The following is a 17,558-nucleotide window of genomic DNA, read 5'->3' on the forward strand; positions in this document are numbered from 1 at the left end:
AAACGTGATCTGAAGGCAAATAAAGCAGGGAAAGGTGATGGGAGGTAGGGGGTGGGATGCCGTGTGGGTTTTTTTTTTTTTAAGTTTTTAATTTATTTACTTATTTTGAGAGAGAGAACAAGCAGAAAAGGGGCGGAGAGAAGGAGAGACAACATCTCACGCAGGCTCCGCACCGTCAGCGCTGGGCCGGATGCGGGGCTCGAACTCACAAACCGCGAGATCATGACCGGAGCCGAAGTGGGACGTTCAACCAACTGAGCCACCCAGGAACCCCGCTAGCTAATTAAATGCGGGACATGACAGAGGTGCCTGGGTGGCTCAGTCTATTAAACATCTGACTCTTGGTCTCGGCTCAGGTCATGAGCTCACGGTTTGTGAGTTCGAGCCCCGCATCGGGGTCGGTGCTGATGGTGCAGAGCCTGCTTGAGACTCTCTCCTTCTCTCTGCCCTTCCCCCGCTTGTGCTCTCTCTCTCTCTCTTTCTTAAAATAAATAAATAAGCTTAAACAAAAAGTGAAAACCATGAAAAAAAGAAGAACACAACACTTTCAGACTCATTTAATCCCAAGGCAACCCCATAATGTGTGATCCTCCTTTTGTGACAGATGAGAAAACAGAGGTTCAGAGTGGGCTGGTGACCTCACACCCCACAGGAAGGGGCAGAGCTGAGATTCAAACCCAGTGCCGGGCCTTTGCTCTCTGTGGACCCCACCGCCCAGGCACGTTCACAGCCTCCCCCAGGCCTGGGATGGAACAGGCCAGGCCCACACGGGCACCAGCTCAGGGCAACGACTGCCCAGCGGGTGACTTCACGGGCTGGGTGCACCCCTCTGTGGCATTCCCTCATTGTTTGTCACCCGCGTTGCGTAACTGTGTTTCTCTGCTCACCCATGAACTCCTAGGGGGCCTGGCGGGGGCGGATTCATTGCTGTCCCCGGCGTGTCCCTGGCATCGCCCCGCCGGAGCCTGGCATATGGTGGCCATCAGTAAGGCAATAAATATTTATTAAGCACCTACCTTGTGCTGGGCTATGCCGGGGAGAGCCCTGGGCACCGCCCTCCCGGGATGGACAGTCCAGTGGGGGAGACAGACCCACCCTCCCAGAAAGTGTCAGCCCGGGGATGGGCTGGTTTGAGAAAGCTGAGCCCGTGCAGCTCATAGAATGATTAAGACGAGGTGAGCCTGCAGAGCTGGGGACCCACGGGCTCCCTCAGGGAAGGCCTGAGCCCTGGGGCTGGAGCCCAGCTCAGCCTTGGATTCCCGGAGTCAGAGGTCTGTCACCAGCTCAGAGCCCTCCTGTGGCTCCACTGCACATAGGATAGAGGACAAAGTCCTCTGATCTTTCCCTGTCACCCCTCTCTGCCCCTCTCTCCCCCTCACTCTCTCTGCCCCAGCCGCCCCGGCCTCCACTTCCACTTCGACACCCCGGCAGGGCCAGCCACGTTTCTGCCTCAGGGCCTTTGCACTGGCTGTTCCTCTGCCCAGAACACTCTGCTCCTGTGGCTACTCCCTCTGACTCCTTCAGATCAAATGTCACCCTCTCAGTGAGGTCTCCCTGATTGTCCTGGTGAAAATTACAAGTGTCCCCCCTCATGGCCCTTCCCTGCTTTGGGGGAGAACTTATCAATAGCTACCCTGCTTCCGATTTTTCTTATTGTGTTTGCTCTCTGACCCCCTGGTTAGGGCATGAGTTCCGTGAAGGCAGAGATCTCGGACTTGTTCACAGCGGTCCCCCAGGGCTGAGAACAGGGCCTGGTACACGGTAGACGCCCAGTAAATAAGGGTCAAGGAGAAAGACAGAGGGGGCTGAGAAGAGGAAGGGGAAAGGGGAAGAAAACAGGCAGGTCCGTGTAAGCACCACTAGCTTGGAGGCAAGAGTGTTAACACTTCTCCCCTCCAGGATAAATCAGTGCTGGGCTGGGAAACTGAGGCACAAAGCAACACCGGTTGGCACGCCTTGGGCCGGAAGGCCCGCCCAGGAGAGAGTCACCAGCGCCACCTGCCGGAGAGTGGTGTCATGACGGCCGTGCCCACCCTGCTGACTCGGGGCCGGTGATGCGCGGGAGGGAGAGGAGACGGGCCAGGGGGCACCCCCAGCGGAAGTGCAGAGTCGCAGCGATGAGCCTCTTTATTCCAGAGGCCCCGTGGGCGCCCCGCCCCGTCAGTGCTATGCAGGAGAGCAGGGCTGCCCACCGCCCGCCTCACTCGGTGCCTGTACACCTGCCCTCTCGTTACAGCCAGAGGGCACCCCCACCTCTCCAGGAGGGGAGAGCGGCCCCAGCTCCCGGAGGGCTGTGTCCACCCCACATGGGGCCTCAGAAGGGCTGGGAGACAAGGCCCGCCCTGACTCTCCACCCGGGCCTGGGCAGCGTCCGGTCACACTAGCCAAGGCAGCAAGGCCCAGGGCTCCTGACCAGGGCTGCCCCTGGGCCTAGAGGTACATCATCCGGCCAAGCAGGGGTCTCACCACCCAGACGTCGTCCACAATCTTCCCGTCCTGCAAGGGACAAAAACAAAGGAGGTAATGACAGCTGGACGTTCAGACTCCAGGGCCACGGACTTGGATTCAAATTCCAGCTCTACCTTTAATGGGCTGTGTGAGACCGGACAAATTGCTAGACCTCTCTGAACCTCAGTTTTCCTCATCTGAAAAATGGGCATGATAGTTATAGCACGTACATCATAGATCTTGTAGGAATGAAATGAGATTATTTGTAGAGGGCTTTTTAAATTTATGTTTTATTTATGTTTTATTTTTATTTTTATTATTTTTTACTTACTTTTATTATTTTTTATTTTTATTTATTTCTTACTTATTTTTATTATTTATTTTTATTTATTTTTATTTACTTTTATTTTTTATTTTTATTTTATTTTTACTTAATTTTATTATTTTTTATTTTTATTTATTTCTTACTTATTTTTATTATTTTTATTTTTATTTTTATTTTTATTTACCTTTATTATTTTTTATTTTTATTTACTTCTTATTTTTATTATTTTTTATTTTTATTTACTTTTATTTTTTTATTTTTATTTTATTTTTACTTAATTTTATTATTTTTTATTTTTATTTATTTCTTACTTATTTTTATTATTTTTATTTTTATTTTTATTTTTATTTACCTTTATTATTTTTTATTTTTATTTACTTCTTATTTTTATTATTTTTTATTTTTATTTACTTTTATTTTTTTATTTTTATTTTATTTTTACTTACTTGTATTGTTTTTATTTTTATTTATTTTATATTTTACTTATTTTTATTATTTATTATTTATTATTTTTATTTATTTTTTACTTACTTTTATCATTTTTTATTTTTATTTATTTTATTTTTTACTTATTTTTATTGTTTTTTACTTTTATTTATTTTTATTTTTTACTTATTTTTATTATTTTTTATTTTTATTTATTTTTTTGGCGCCAATTTTTATTTTTTATATTTTTAAAAGTTTATGTATTTTGAGGGAGAGTGCGTGTGTGCACATGTAGGGGAGGGGCGGGGAGGGGGGAGAGAGAGAATCCTAAGCAGGATCCACTCTGCCGGTGCAGAGCCGGACCTGAGACTCAGACCCATGAACTGTGAGATCATGACCCGAGCTGAAACCCAGAGGCCCATGCCCAACCGACTGAGCCACCCAGGCACCCCGAAGGATGTTTCTGAAGGGGCCCCAGAGCATGGCAAGGATTGTATAAGTGTCGGATATTATTATAAGCACAAACCCCAGAGTCAGACAAACCTCACTTACATCCCAGTGCAACGGCTCTCTCTCCATGACTGTAAGCACATTATCCAACTCTGAGCCTTACCTTCCATATTCTACACACTGGGAGAACCGAATGGGATAACACATAAGCCTACCCCCGGAGCGCGTGGGGCTCGATAAATGGAAGTTATTTATAATAAAAAGAACATAGTTGAGGAGGGGGGAGGGGGAGAAGAAGAAGAAGAAGAAGAAGGAGGAGGAGGAGGAGAAGAAGAAGAAGAAGAAGAAGAAGAAGAAGAAGAAGAAGAAGAAGAAGAAAAGAATATGGTCTTCAGGGTCATATCCCAGCTTTGTCACCCTCCAGCTGTGTGACCCTTGGAAAATTATTTCCTGTCTCTAAGCCTCAGTTATCTCATCTGTAAAATGGAAAGAAAACCCACCCCATGTGATGGTTCTCGTGATTCAAATACTACGAGATGGAAAGCATCTAGCACAGCATCGGATATACAACAGGTGCTCAATAAATCATCATCATAATTATTATTTTAAAATTACAGTGGTTGGGGCGCCTGGGTGGCGCAGTCGGTTAAGCGTCCGACTTCAGCCAGGTCACGATCTCGCGGTCTGTGAGTTCAAGCCCCGCGTCAGGCTCTGGGCTGATGGCTCGGAGCCTGTTTCCGATTCTGTGTCTCCCTCTCTTTCTGCCCCTCCCCCGTTCATGCTCTGTCTCTCTCTGTCCCAAAAATAAATAAAAAGCGTTGAAAAAAAAATAAAAAAAATAAAAAATAAAAAAAATAAAATTACAGTGGCAAAAATAATGGTGAACCGTGATTATTTGGGTGCATCTAACCTTAAGCCGTCTCAGCCACCCACATGTCATATTGGTTTCCCACCTCTTTCAGTCCCTGCTTCATGTTGATAAACACCTATGGAATTTACCATGTTTGGGAAACTGTTCTCAGCACTTCTCTATCATAAGTCATTCAACTATTATCATCCCCTTTAACAGATGGGAAAATTGTGGCTCAAATAGTTGAAATAAGTTGTTCGAGGTCATCCAGCTGGTAAGTAGCAGAGGCAGGATTTGAACCCAGGATTTCCAGCTCTGGAGTCCGTGTGTTTTTGTTTTTTGTTTTGTTTTGGTTTTGGTTTTTTTAATTTTTTAATGTTCATTTTTTTTGAGAGAGAGAGAGAAACAGAGGGTGAGCAAGGCAGGAGCAGAGAGAGGGGAGACACAGAACTCGAAGCAGGCTCTGAGCTGTCAGCACAGAGACCAATGTGGGCTCGAACTCACAAAGCGGGAGATCATGACCTGAGAGTAAATGGGCCGCTTAACCGACTGAGCCACCCAGGCACCCCTGAAGTCCCTGTTTTTAACCACTTGACTCCAGAACACGCCAGGCCCGGTTACTCAGGGAGGTGATTGGACCACTGTTCACTGACCTGGTCGTCGGACACCTGCTGGATGTGGATGTGGCTTCCATTGAGGATGTGCAGCCGCGTGTACCCGTACTCTTTCACGCGCAAGGCGCTCCAGGGCCGCGGGAAGAGGGAGAAGGGGGTCAGCCGCTCCTCACAGCCCTGCCAGATAGAATCATTCAGACCCAGGGCTGGGGAGGGTGGAGGACCCACAAGGAGCAGAAACAACCTCCAGGGCCAGGACCCTCCTGCCCCCAAGGAGGGCAAAATCCGTTAAGACTTGACCTCACTGATGCTCAGCATTGAGGGTTTCGACCCAGCCAGGCTTCCTGTGCCCTGGGTCTCTGACTTCTAGAAAAGTGCATGGCTGGAAAAGACTGCCCACTGCAGCATTTTCTGTAAAAGCCCTGAGCTGGAAGTCACCCAAATGCCCATCAGTGGGGGTCCGTTAAATAAATTATAGCACAGCCATCACAAAGCAGGGCTCTACAGAAAGGTGGCCAAGATGGATAATAAAAGGGAAAATGCAAAATAGATAAAAACCGGTGGGTCTCAACACTGGCTGCACAGCAGACTCCCCAAGAAAGCTTTTTAAATCACCAGTGCCTGGGGGAGAGGGTGTGCTCATCCTCTACAAACAACAAACACCAGGCGACATGAGCAGAGACCATGAGGGACTGCCATCATTGTAATAACTAATGGAAGCAGCCATCACTATAATAACTAATGGAAGCAGCCATCACTATAATAACAAATGGAAGCAGCCATCACTATAATAACGGATGGAAGCAGCCATCACTATAATAACTAATGGAAGCAGCCATCACTATAATAACGGATGGAAGCAGCCATCACTGTAATAACAGATGGAAGCAAGAATCATCAGTAGATCGTGAAACTAATGGTGAAAGTTTGAGGAATAGCCAGATATTGGCAGAGTCCCAAATGATCTCTCCAGGAGTAATAATATATATTAGTAATAATTATATATAATAAGATAAAATTATAGAACATTAATAATAGAATAATAACTACAGCAAATAAAATAACATAGAGATTACAACAAAGGCAGCTAAATGTTCACACTTGGGAAATGTTGGTAAAGGGGATATGGAAAGTCTTTGTATTTTTGCAACTGTTCTGGGAGTCTGAAGGAATGTCAAAATTTAAAATCAAAGAAAAAAACCAATCTCTGCTGATTAAAGTTCAGAACAGCGATCACGTAGGGGTATGACGAGTCTTCTGGTGCTGACCACAGTCTATTTCCTGCTCCAGGTGGTGGCCAACACGGGGCCAATGTCAGGGCCCCTTTCTCGAAGATTCTCATGTTTGTTGTGGAGTGGGGCCCAGACATGGGAGTTTTAAAACTTCCCCATGGTATGCGCACCAAAGCTGAGAACCCCTAGGGTATGAAGCATGATCCAAGTTGTTTTTTAAAAGTGGGCAATATAGTAACACATCTCTATCAAGACAATGACTCCGTTGTACATGCAGAGAACATTCTAAAATGCCATCCAAGAGCCAGAACAACAGAGTAGGACTACGAAGGGGTGTGGAGAGCTGGTGTTCACCTCCTGCCCCCTGCACTGTTTGAACTTTTGTCACAAGTGGTTCTTACTTTGATCGTCCTGATTTGTTAAGAACTGGCTTAAAAAACAAGCCCTCTCTCCTTGCAGAAATGAGTGATTGCAAGGCAGAGGGCGGGGGGGGGGCAGGAAAACACAAGATGATCCTGGAGCACCTTGGAGCGCCAAAAAATAAGGAAGTGCTCACCAAATGACAGGGGCATGTGGGAAAAAAAACACAGCACCTGACCGGAAGCCTTCCCAGTGGCCCAAACAGGAGCAGTAAGGCAATAGCGGTCGTATCAGATTATCGCCCACAGGATAGAATCATTACCTGGGAGTCCAGACTGGTATAAATCAATAACTAACTACATAAATGGAACAGAAGGGACAACTTTTCCTCATGGGAGGCTTCTAATTAATAAATCTAGGAGGAACGCGGGAAATAGAAGCTCCCCGTTAGAACACCACAGTAATAATTCTTGCTGGCAAGACCCGCCAAGGGATTCAACACTCAGTGGGTGAAAGCTTGAGGACAGACGGGATATTTGCATGGCGGCAAAGTATCTCCCTGAAGACACTTATTAATTAGAAAGGGAGCCATAATACATTCACGGTGGAGGAACCCAGCAGACACCTCCTTCACCAGGTGACGCAGGGAAACACCTCCAGGAATGAGACACGCAGACGGCCCGTCATCCCCGGTCACACCATCACTTCTGGGTGACGTCCGGGCACTGTCTTGCCCCGAATGCATAACCCGAGGCTCAGCGTCAGACATGCCCAGACCCAAGGGCCATTCTGCCAGACAACTGGCCGGGAGTCTTCCGCAATGTGAAGGATGAACGACAACGGAAGACGGAGGAACCATCACCGATGGGACAAGACTCGGGAGACACAAGATACTGGACACAGTGTGGGATCCCGGAACAGGGGGCGGTCGTTAGTGAGAAGCTCGGGGGAATGGGACTAGTCTGGAGTTGAGGTGCGATGAGGATAATGATAAGCCCGGTGCCCCTGGATCATCCGGTGACCGGGGCAACCCCTGCCACTTACTGAACCCACTACTGAACGAGCATCTGACTGCCTGTGCCTCTGTTTCCACATCTGTACAATGGGCATGCTACTAGGGGCACCTAACGCTCTCGGGTTGAGAGTTGGTGACGGTGACTATACAAAGCACCTGGCACCGAGGCCAGTACAAGAGGCGATGAAAGTCAAGAGGCAAGAAGCCGAAGGCGCCCCCTTCCCGCCCTGCTCACAGCAGATCCAGTGATGATGTGGACGGGGCCTCGGGGGTTGGTATACGGCATCTCTCGGCTGCCATTAAACACCTGGAGAAGGGAGCGAGGAGGAGGGGCATGTCACAACAGGCCACACCCCGGGGCGTCCAGGGGTCCACTGACACCGGCCACACGGGCCCTTGGCCCTCCCTGAGCCTCACCTGGTAGTCGTAAATGGGCCACAGCCGTTCGTACGAGTGCTCGTGAGCCCACAGCTGCAGGTCGACCCCTGAGACAGAAAAAGCGGGGGTCAAGCCCCTTGACCCTGGAGAGATCGGGGGCGGGGAACTCCCCCGGGTCACTCACCGTGTTTGTAGAAAAGGTCCTCCAACCCATACAACTTGCCAAGGAGGCCTTTGCGAACCTGGGCAGGGCGACAGAGGAGGTGAGTGGTGAATCGGGCCGGCCCCCCACGTGGCGCTCGGCACCCCGCCCCCGGGGAGGGGGTCCCCACCTTGCTTTCATGCCATGTACAGTCGTCCAAGTCTGCGTTGGAACAGTACATGGGCCGGTGGCCCATGGTGATGATCCACGGCCGGGCCGCCCGGTTCTTATTGGCTTTCTGGAGAGAAGGGCCCGGAGTGAGAGGCAGGGAGAGGGGAGGGGAGGGCAGGCTGGTCAGGGGATGAGAGGGGACCTCCAGCCAGGTTACCTGGAGGTCGCTCTCCAGCCAGTGGAACTGTCTCTCCACGAGGTGGCGGCCATAATTGAGGAAGAAATACACTTCGGTGGAGAAGGAGATGATGTGCGCAGGGCCCAGATCCCAGCTGGAGGGGTCAAAGGGCATGGGTCGAAGGCGGGGTCTCCTCTGCATCTCCCGCCCTTCGGGGGAGGGGAGCCAGTCCCCCAGGTCCCCCAGATTACCTGTACCACAGGCCTTGGTTGTTCCCCGGCATGCTGAAGCGAGCCTTGTAGTGAGAGAAGTTGCTGGATAAAAGGAAATAAAGGGGTGGGAAGAGACTCTGGGTTCTCCGGTCCCACCCCCACCTCCCCACTTCCGGGCTGGGTCTGGCTCCCAGCCTAGCCCTTATCTCCACTAATCAGCAGCTGCAGCACGAGGGACTAAGGTGAGACACTAAGAAGGACACATCTGTTTTCACCGCTCAGGCCCCCGCCCACCCTGAAGCCCTCGGCCCTCACTAGCGCTCTTCATGATTCCCAGGGCAGGTCATGTAGGGCAGACTGGCGGCCACAGGTTCGATGAGCCGCATGAACTTGTCGCCGACGCGCGCGTTGTCCTGATCCATGTTGTAGGCAAAGTCTCCTGAGGGGCGGGCGGGGAGAGAGTGAGGACCCAGGCCCGGCTCTCCTTCTGCCAGGACTGAGACAGCTGCTCAGTCGGCTGTAACTCCGGCTCGGAGCCATCCCGGTTCTCCGATCCCTACCTCACACCCACCCACATGTGCCCTTGGGACTGTTTCCCCGAACCTCTGGTCTGAGCCCCTCCCCCCGCAGGACCGTGCTGGTCTCCTGTGCTCTGATTACACCGGCCCACATCTTTGCCCGCCCTCTTGTCCCCTCCCAGGACAACGATGTTAAGACCGACAGTCTGATACTGGTTTCGTACCAGGCACAGTTCCAAATGCTTTACATTCTTGATCACCTGAATCTTCAATACACCCTCTGAGGTGGATATTATTATGACCTCACTTCAAATGGGGAAACTGAGGCCCAGGGGGCCCGTGCAAGGTCACAAGGCTGGCTAGTAAAGACCCAGGAATCAAGCCCCGAGAGTCTGATTCCAGAGTCTGCGGCCTTGAACCTTATCAGCCCCAATCTCCATCTCCCATCTGTTTCCCTGTCCCTTGAAGCCACAGCAGCAATGATAATGACAATGAACATGTAGCACTTACAGCATGCTGGGCAATGTCAACTATTTAGTCATGACGACAGTCCCGTGAATTCTGACCCAGTCTCAGCTGTCACAGGGGAATAACGCAGAGGACAAAAGCAACGCTCTACGTGTTGGAGCTGGGATTCTCACCCGCGCGTTCTGGTTAACCATAGACACCATCGCCAAGGTCAGGCGCATCCCCGGTCCCTTCAGAACCACACTGGCCCCGGCCAGGTCCCCTCAACAGTCCTCCCACCCACGCCCCACCCCACACCTCCGGGCGCACCCTTGCCGATGCCTCACCCACATGGAGAACAGCATCATACATGCCCTGCTGGGTGTCCCTGCGCAGCCGGGGTAAGGCCTTCGGGTTGTCAGCCCCCAGGTCCCCAAACACAGCCAGGCGGGGACTCCAGTGGGGACCGTTCTTCAGGGCCCTGAAGCGGAACCGACGGCTCCAGCCCCGAGAACTGCCGCAGCGGTAAACTGAGGGAAAGGGAAAGGTCGTGGTCAGCGAGGGGCACCCCCGGCCGTCTCCTCCACCGCCATCCACCTTCAGCTGGTGGGGGGAGGCGGTGGGGAATCGAAGGGTTCTGACCCGTGCCCTCTGGTCCACCCGGCCCCGGACCCCAGCGCCTTCCATTTTCATCTTCAAGGTCTCCTACAATGGGGTCCGGGTAAACAGAGCAGTTACCAGCCCAGCCCGAGCCCCCTGCTGGTGGTAGTAGCTTCTAGTCTACACCGCACTCCTCTTCCTGCTCCCCTCAACACTTGGGTCCGGGGCCCCTCTCACCGTACTGGACCCCCGGCAGCAGCCCCCGCAGCGTGACTCGGTGTATATAGAACTTCCGCCGGAGGATGCCCCCATCCACGAAGGGGCTGAAGGTGCCCTGGGCCCGGAGGGGCAGGGGCCCCGTCAACTGTAGGCCAAACTGCACTTCAGAGTGGGTGGGGACCCATGTGGTCCAGGTTACCGTCATGGAGCCTGGCTCACCTGGGGAGAAAGGAACAGAGTGGGGCTGGGCGGTGAGGCCGGGGGGGGGGGGGGGGGGCTGAGAGGGGGGGAAGGGAAGGATGCACAGAGAGCGAGGGCCAATAACTAAGAGCTCCGGAACACCGAGGAGTCAAGGGACACAGTTCCGGAGCTCCCCAAGTTCAATCCCGGCTCTGCCGTTTCTAAGCTGTGCTTCCCTGAGCAAGTCGCTTCACCTCTCTGAGCCCCAGTTTCCTCACCTGTAAGGTAGAATGACGATAATATCTACTCTACAGGGTTTTGATGAGGCTTAGGTGAGTAAATACAAGTAAAGCACCTGTAACAGTGCAGCTAGGATTACATTATTAATATCATTATTCACTCTGGGCAGACCTTGTGCCACTTTACATACATGATTTAAAAAAAATTTTTTTTTTTAATTTATTTATTTGAGAGAGAGAGTGAGAGAGCGCGAGCTGGGGAGGGGCAGAGAGAGAGAGAATCTCAGGTAGGCTCCCCAATGTCACCAGGCACCCCCATACCTGATATTATTTAGGGGTTATAAATTTAGATGTCTAGAAGCCTGCTGGGTAATATAAACGGAGACAAGGGCCAGCTGGAAGGAATAAGGCAGCAAGGAGTTATGGTGTGTGTGGCCAACTGTAGACCCTGCCCTATCTCAAAGGGGCGGCCATCGCTGGCTCTGGTGACAGCCACCATGTGGGCCCAGTGCCACGAAATCTGTCAACTTCTAGACTAAGTCTCTATGTGGTGGTTTTACATTACATAGACATAGATATAGATATATAGATGTACACACAAATACAAACTTTTTAAAACATTTTTTAAAATGTATTTATCTATTTTGAGACAGAAAGAGAGAGAGAGTGAGAATCCCAAGCAGGTTCCATGCTTTAGCGCGGAGCGGGATGCGGGGCTCAATCCCACGAACCGTGAGATCACGTCCTGCGCCGAAATCAAGAGCTGGCCCCTTAACGGGCTGAACCACCCAGGCACCCCAGAAATCCAAACTTTTAAGTGACAGTTCAAAATTCTTAAATGTCGGGGTACCTGGGTGGCTCAGTTAAGCGTCCGCCTTCGACTCAGGTCATGATCTCGCGGTTGGTGAGTTCAAGCCCCGCGCCCGGTTCTGTGCTGACAGCTCGGAGCCTGGAGCCTGCTTGGGATTCTGTGTCTCCCTCTCTCTCTCTGCCCCTCCCTTATTTGTGCCTATAGTCAGCTACTCTTCATGTAAGAGGATATACACAAGTTATCTACTCGTTTCTACCAAAGAAATACAGGAAGGATACGGCAGAAAGGAAATAGATGGGTTACTTACATGGGGTGGATGGGGTAGAAAAGGGGGGGACAGGAACGGAGCAGGAAAGACCAAGGGAGAAAACACTACCTTTTTTGTGTAATTCTGACTCTTAGAATTATAGTCCCGCTTCAAATTTCCTTCACACACGCCCCGAATAAACTAACAATTAAAGCCACCCAGGAGGTGGGGAGAAGCCAGTATGGAATATAAATACCGACCAATGGAGGTAACTATACTTAAAAAGTGAACAGGGGTGGGGCGCCTGGGTGGCTCAGTCGGTTAAGTGCCTGACTTTTGATTTCAGTTCAGGTCATGATCTCCCGGTTTGTGGGTTCGGGCGCCCCGTTGGGCTCTGTGCTGACAGCTCAGAGACTGGAACTGCTTCAGATTCTGGGTCTCCCTCTCTCTCTGCCCCTCTCTGACCCACGTTGTCTCTGTCTCTCTCAAAATAAATAAAATAAACCTTAAAAAAACAAAAACCCAAAACCTCTCTGCTTTCAGAAAAATAAAAAATAAAAGGACTACAGCGGAAAAGGACCACACACACGTTGTCGCCTACTAAAGGTTCTCCGGAACCGCTTTATGCCCATACTCGCATTGAGCAAATAAGCAAGCATGTTGTAGAAGTGGAAGGTAGGTTTCTCGATGCTGGTGAGAGAAATTACAAACAAGGAAAGAAAATGGCCAAAATAAATCCTCGATTTAGAATCAGAGGTATCAGCATGATCTCATGGTATGTAGTGTATACACACAGATAGACGCGAAAATACAGATGTGCGCATGCGCGTGTGACACACACACATGCTGCCTAGCTCTGTGAAAGGGCCTGGAAGCAAGGATACCTCGGTAGCCGCGAGCACACCGAGTGCTCAGATCTTAGTTTCTAAATACCCATTCTCCACTGAAAGAAACTGGGGCTCCTTGGATAAGCGGTTGATTCCAAAGATGGGGCAGGAAATATACAAGATAAGCCTGGAATAACCTATGGTCCCAGAAAAAGAGGGAGTGCTCCAAAAATGATGGGGGTTTGTTGAAAGAACACAGAAGCCAATCTGAAAGAAATCCAGAAGACCAAATCTGGGACAGTTTGAGCCACAAAGTAAATAACAATAGTACTGTATATTTAACCGATGGAACAGTGGGTATCTGTAAGTCTATACTGACATAAAAGAATGAATGAATGGATGGATGGATGGATGGATGGATGGATGGATGAAGGGGGGAAGGAACAGCTTTCCCTACAGAAAAGTTTCCGTTAGATGGAGACAGGGAATTAGAAAGTTACAAAGTCACAATTAGGCAAACACCACCTAACAATTGTTGCAGGCAAGATCCACTGGCAGCTGCCAAAATTGGCTGGAGGAAGTTTCAAGAGAAACATTCATTTGCATGGTCTCAAGGAATCTCCCCCAAGATACTCATTAACCACAAAGGGAAGAATAAAAATCCTGCCCTGGAGAAACCCAGCAAGGCACCCCTGTAACCAGGCGGTGAAGGTTAACAGCCTCAGTAACAGCCATAAACTGTGTCAGCATCATGAACTCTCTGATAACAGGTACCGGGAAAGACACAACATCGCAGCGGTCATAGTCTTGCCAGAAAAACCCATAACTTCATCCTAATCTTGAGAAAATGCCTGACCAGCCCCAAATGAGGGCTACCCTACAAAATAACTGCTCAGTGCTAAGTAATGTCGAGAGCACGAAAGACAAGGAAAGACTTTGCAACTGGCAGATTGGAGATGACTAAGGAGAACAGCTAAATGCTGAATGACAAAATAACCAAGCGGAAAAAGTGCTGACATAGGAACAGGGTCTCTAGTTCAGTTAACAGTATTGTACCGATGTTAACCTCCCGGCTTAATCAGACCGTAATTATGTAAGACGCTAACATAACACTAAGAGAAACAGGGGGAGAAGGAAACTCTAATTTTCTGTTAAATCTAAAATTAGTACAAGCGGGGGGGGGGGGGCACCTGGGTGGCTTAGTCGGTTAAGCATCTGACTTCAACTCAGGTCATGAACTCACGGTTTGTGAGTTCGAGCCCCGCGTTGGGCTCTGTGCTGACAGCTCGGAGCCTGGAGCCTGCTTTGGATTCTGGGTCTCCTTTTCTCTCTGCCCCTCCCCCGCTTGCGCTCTGTCTCTCGAAAATAAATAAATATATTAAAAAAAAATTTTTTTAATGAGTACAAGTTAAAGTTTTAAAACAAATATCTTAGGCTCTTGAGCCAGCCTGCCTGCGTTCAAATTCCAGACTGCGTGACCCAGGGTCAGACTCCTCACCGCCACGAGCCTCAGTTTATGCTCCTGTAAAATGGGAGTACCAATAGTACCTACAGCATAAGATCCAATTTGAGGTGAAGTGAGTTATCTATCTGAGGGACTTAGTAAGAGTCTATTTGCTCTTGTTACTGTGCAGGCCAAACAAGGGACAGCTGTCATCCCACTGGATTTCCACAGCAGCACCATGAGATGGGTTTTATCGTTGTTCCATTTTACAGAGGCTTCCAGGCAAAGTGCCTTGTCCTGGGTCAGTTGGTCAACAAACGCCAAAGCAGTGTGTTTGTGAGTTTCAGGTTCTACATTGCAACTAACCTTTAGGCCACGCTCTTCCTCAAGTGTCAAGGACATTAAAAAAACAAACAAACAGGGGCACCTGGGTGGCTCAGTTGGTTAAGCGTCCGACTTCAGCTCAGGTCACGATCTCACGGTCCGTGAGTTCAAGCCCCGCGTCAGGCTCTGGGCTGACGGCTCGGAGCCTGGAGCCTGCTTCTGATTCTGTGTCTCCCTCTCTCTCTGCCCCTCCCCCGCTCATGCTCTGTCTCTCTCTGTCTCAAAAATAAATAAACGTTGGGGCGCCTGGGTGGCGCAGTCGGTTAAGCGTCCGACTTCAGCCAGCTCACGATCTCGCGGTCCGTGAGTTCGAGCCCCGCGTCAGGCTCTGGGTTGATGGCTCGGAGCCTGGAGCCTGTTTCCGATTCTGTGTCTCCCTCTCTCTCTCTGACCCTCCCCCGTTCATGCTCTGTCTCTCTCTGTCCCAAAAATAAATAAAAAACGTTGAAAAAAAAAATTAAAAAAAAAAAATAAATAAACGTTAAAAATAAATTTTTTTTAAAACAAACAAAAAACCAACAAGGAAAGACTCAGGAGCTGTTACAGAGAGGAGGAGATTAGAGACATAGAGTCAGAAGCAGTGTGGAGTCGTGGGTTGGATCCTGGATTAGAATGAAGACATTAGTGGAAAGATGGGTGAAGTCCATAGTTCAGTTAGTGATATGATGCCAATGTTAATTTCTTAGCCTTGACAACGGTACCACGGGTACGTAAGACATTGACATTTCGGGAAGCTGGGTGAAGGGGGTACAGGAACTCTGCACTCTCTCTGCAACTCTTCCATAAGTCTAAAATTATTGCAAAATAAAAAGCTAAAATTATTTGAAAGACAGACAGGGCTGTGTGCTGAGATTTGGTGCGCTATCGAAAAGCTATAGGCACAATAATTTGAAACTCCTTTTAAAAGCCTGCTCTCCGGGGGCGCCTGGGTGGCTCAGCCGGTTGGGGGTCTGACTTCTGCATCGGTCATGATCTCACCTCTCATGAGTTCAAGCCCCACAGAGGGCTCTGTGCTGCCAGCTCAGAGCCTGGAGCCTGCTTCAGATTCTGTGTCTCCCATTCTCTCTGCCCCTCCCCTGCTCATGCTCCATCTCTCTCTCTCTCTCTCAAAAATAAAATAAAACATTAAAAAAATAATAAAGAGGGGCGCCTGGGTGGCTCAGTAGGTTAAGCGGCCGACTTCAGCTCAGGTCATGACCTCGCGGTCCGTGAGTTTGAGCCCCGCATCGGGCTCTGTGCTGACAGCTCAGAGCCTGGAGCCTGTTTCAGATTCTGTGTCTCCCTCTCTCTGACCCTCCCCTGTTCATGCTCTGTCTCTCCCTGTCTCAAAAATAAATAAAACATTAAAAAAATTAAAAAAATAATAATAATGAAAAAAGCCTCCTCCCTGTTTCAACCAAGTGCCCGTGAGAAACCAAATTTTCTTCCTAGGTATCATCCAAAGCAACCTATTGAAACAGCAGCAGAAGCAGATGTGGGGAGAATCTGGCTGCCTCCTATGAAGCCAGACATTAAAGAGGCTTAGAAAGATGTAAACCAGTGCTGCTCTTCTCATGAAATTTCTTTTCTTTTGCATAGTAATATCTCATGAAAAATGCCATTTACCTAATGCAGAGCGGATTTATTAGTGTTCACGTTAAATGACTTAAAATTTGTAAATGCCTCAGTTTTAGTTTCTAAGATGCAAATATTTGGCTATAACTCACATAAACCAAAGGTCTTTGAGGTTCTCAATAATTTTTAGCTGTGCCAAGAGGCCCTGAGACAAAAATGTGGGAGAAGCATGGATGCACGCAGGCCAAGCTCCGCTTTGCCCCTTCACAGGTAATATCTCATTTACTCCCCGCCGTGAGGTCACACTAACATTTTCCCATTCTCCAGATGAGGACGCTGAGACCAGAGAGGTTAAGTCACTGGCCCATGGTCACACAGCAGGTAAGTAAGATTAAACTACTTACACTAGGATTAAAACCCAGGAAGTTTGGGTACAGAGGCTCCAGAGTCCAAGGCCTTACCGCCACAGGGCACCACGGCCTCTAGATCAAGGATCAGGAGGCAGCTTTGTGGGGACACAATGGGCAGGGACAATAGCAGCCCCCTTTGGGGAATGCTTACCACCGGGTGGACGCGGTAATCATTTCCCACACAGCCAGAAGCACCACTGCTCGGAACCCCCATTTAACAGAGGCAGACAACCGCGGCTCAGGAAGGGCAAGCCCAAGGTCCCACAACAATTGGCATGGGATTCCGGAGCCCCCAACCCACTGGGCCTCCCGGGGAAATGCCCAAGAAGTGCTCACAGAAACTTACCCGGGTAGGACAGGTGGACTTGCTCAGGGGGGGCCCTGGGAGCCTCTGGGGCCCCTCGGACTCCGAGGGAGAAAAACAGGAGCACACAGCTGCAGGACGAGCAGAGACAAAGGAGGCGCATGGTAAGGGGGCGGTGAGGGACAGATGGGGGAGGGGAGGGGTCCACAGTAGCTCAGATTCCGGAACAGCGCGAAGATCAGGAACACGCGAAGAGCCTGGGAGGCAGAGTGGAGGGAGCGCAGGCGATGCTGGGGGGAGGGAGGCAGGACGGTTATCCGGATGCTGCAGGGAAAACAAGCGTGTTGATCATTACCAAGCGCCCGATGTCCCGAGACTCGCTGTGTGCTAGGCACTTTGCATAGATTAAGTCACGGGCGCCTCACAACATTCCTATGTGTGGTGGCTACTGTGATGATCCCCGTGTCACCGGGTGTCCCCTGTGTCACCCAGGAGGGAAATGAGCAACAGTGGTTCAGGGCACAGCTGGGGATGTGATGGAGCCGGGACTGGAACCCAGGGGTCCCGGCCCCA

The 17,558-nt window shown here is 49.9% G+C and overlaps 1 protein-coding gene across 1 annotated transcript; it reads right to left on the reverse strand.

Annotated features, from left to right (window-relative positions):
• Window positions 1-2,265: 2,265 nt before the first annotated feature.
• Window positions 2,266-17,148, reverse strand: ACP7 (acid phosphatase 7, tartrate resistant (putative)). Its single transcript, XM_042919955.1, has 12 exons — window positions 17,028-17,148; window positions 10,604-10,804; window positions 10,114-10,296; window positions 9,117-9,240; window positions 8,841-8,903; window positions 8,629-8,743; window positions 8,431-8,538; window positions 8,283-8,340; window positions 8,138-8,205; window positions 7,956-8,027; window positions 5,153-5,290; window positions 2,266-2,496 (listed from the first exon to the last, which is right to left on the reverse strand). The coding sequence occupies exons 1-12, from the start codon at window positions 17,146-17,148 to the stop codon at window positions 2,431-2,433; spliced, it is 1,317 nt and encodes a 438-aa protein (XP_042775889.1). The 3' UTR covers window positions 2,266-2,430.
• Between the last annotated feature and the right edge of the window lie 410 nt (window positions 17,149-17,558).

This window comes from Panthera leo, chromosome E2, assembly GCF_018350215.1.
Source record: "Panthera leo isolate Ple1 chromosome E2, P.leo_Ple1_pat1.1, whole genome shotgun sequence".
Taxonomy (NCBI): domain Eukaryota; kingdom Metazoa; phylum Chordata; class Mammalia; order Carnivora; family Felidae; genus Panthera; species Panthera leo.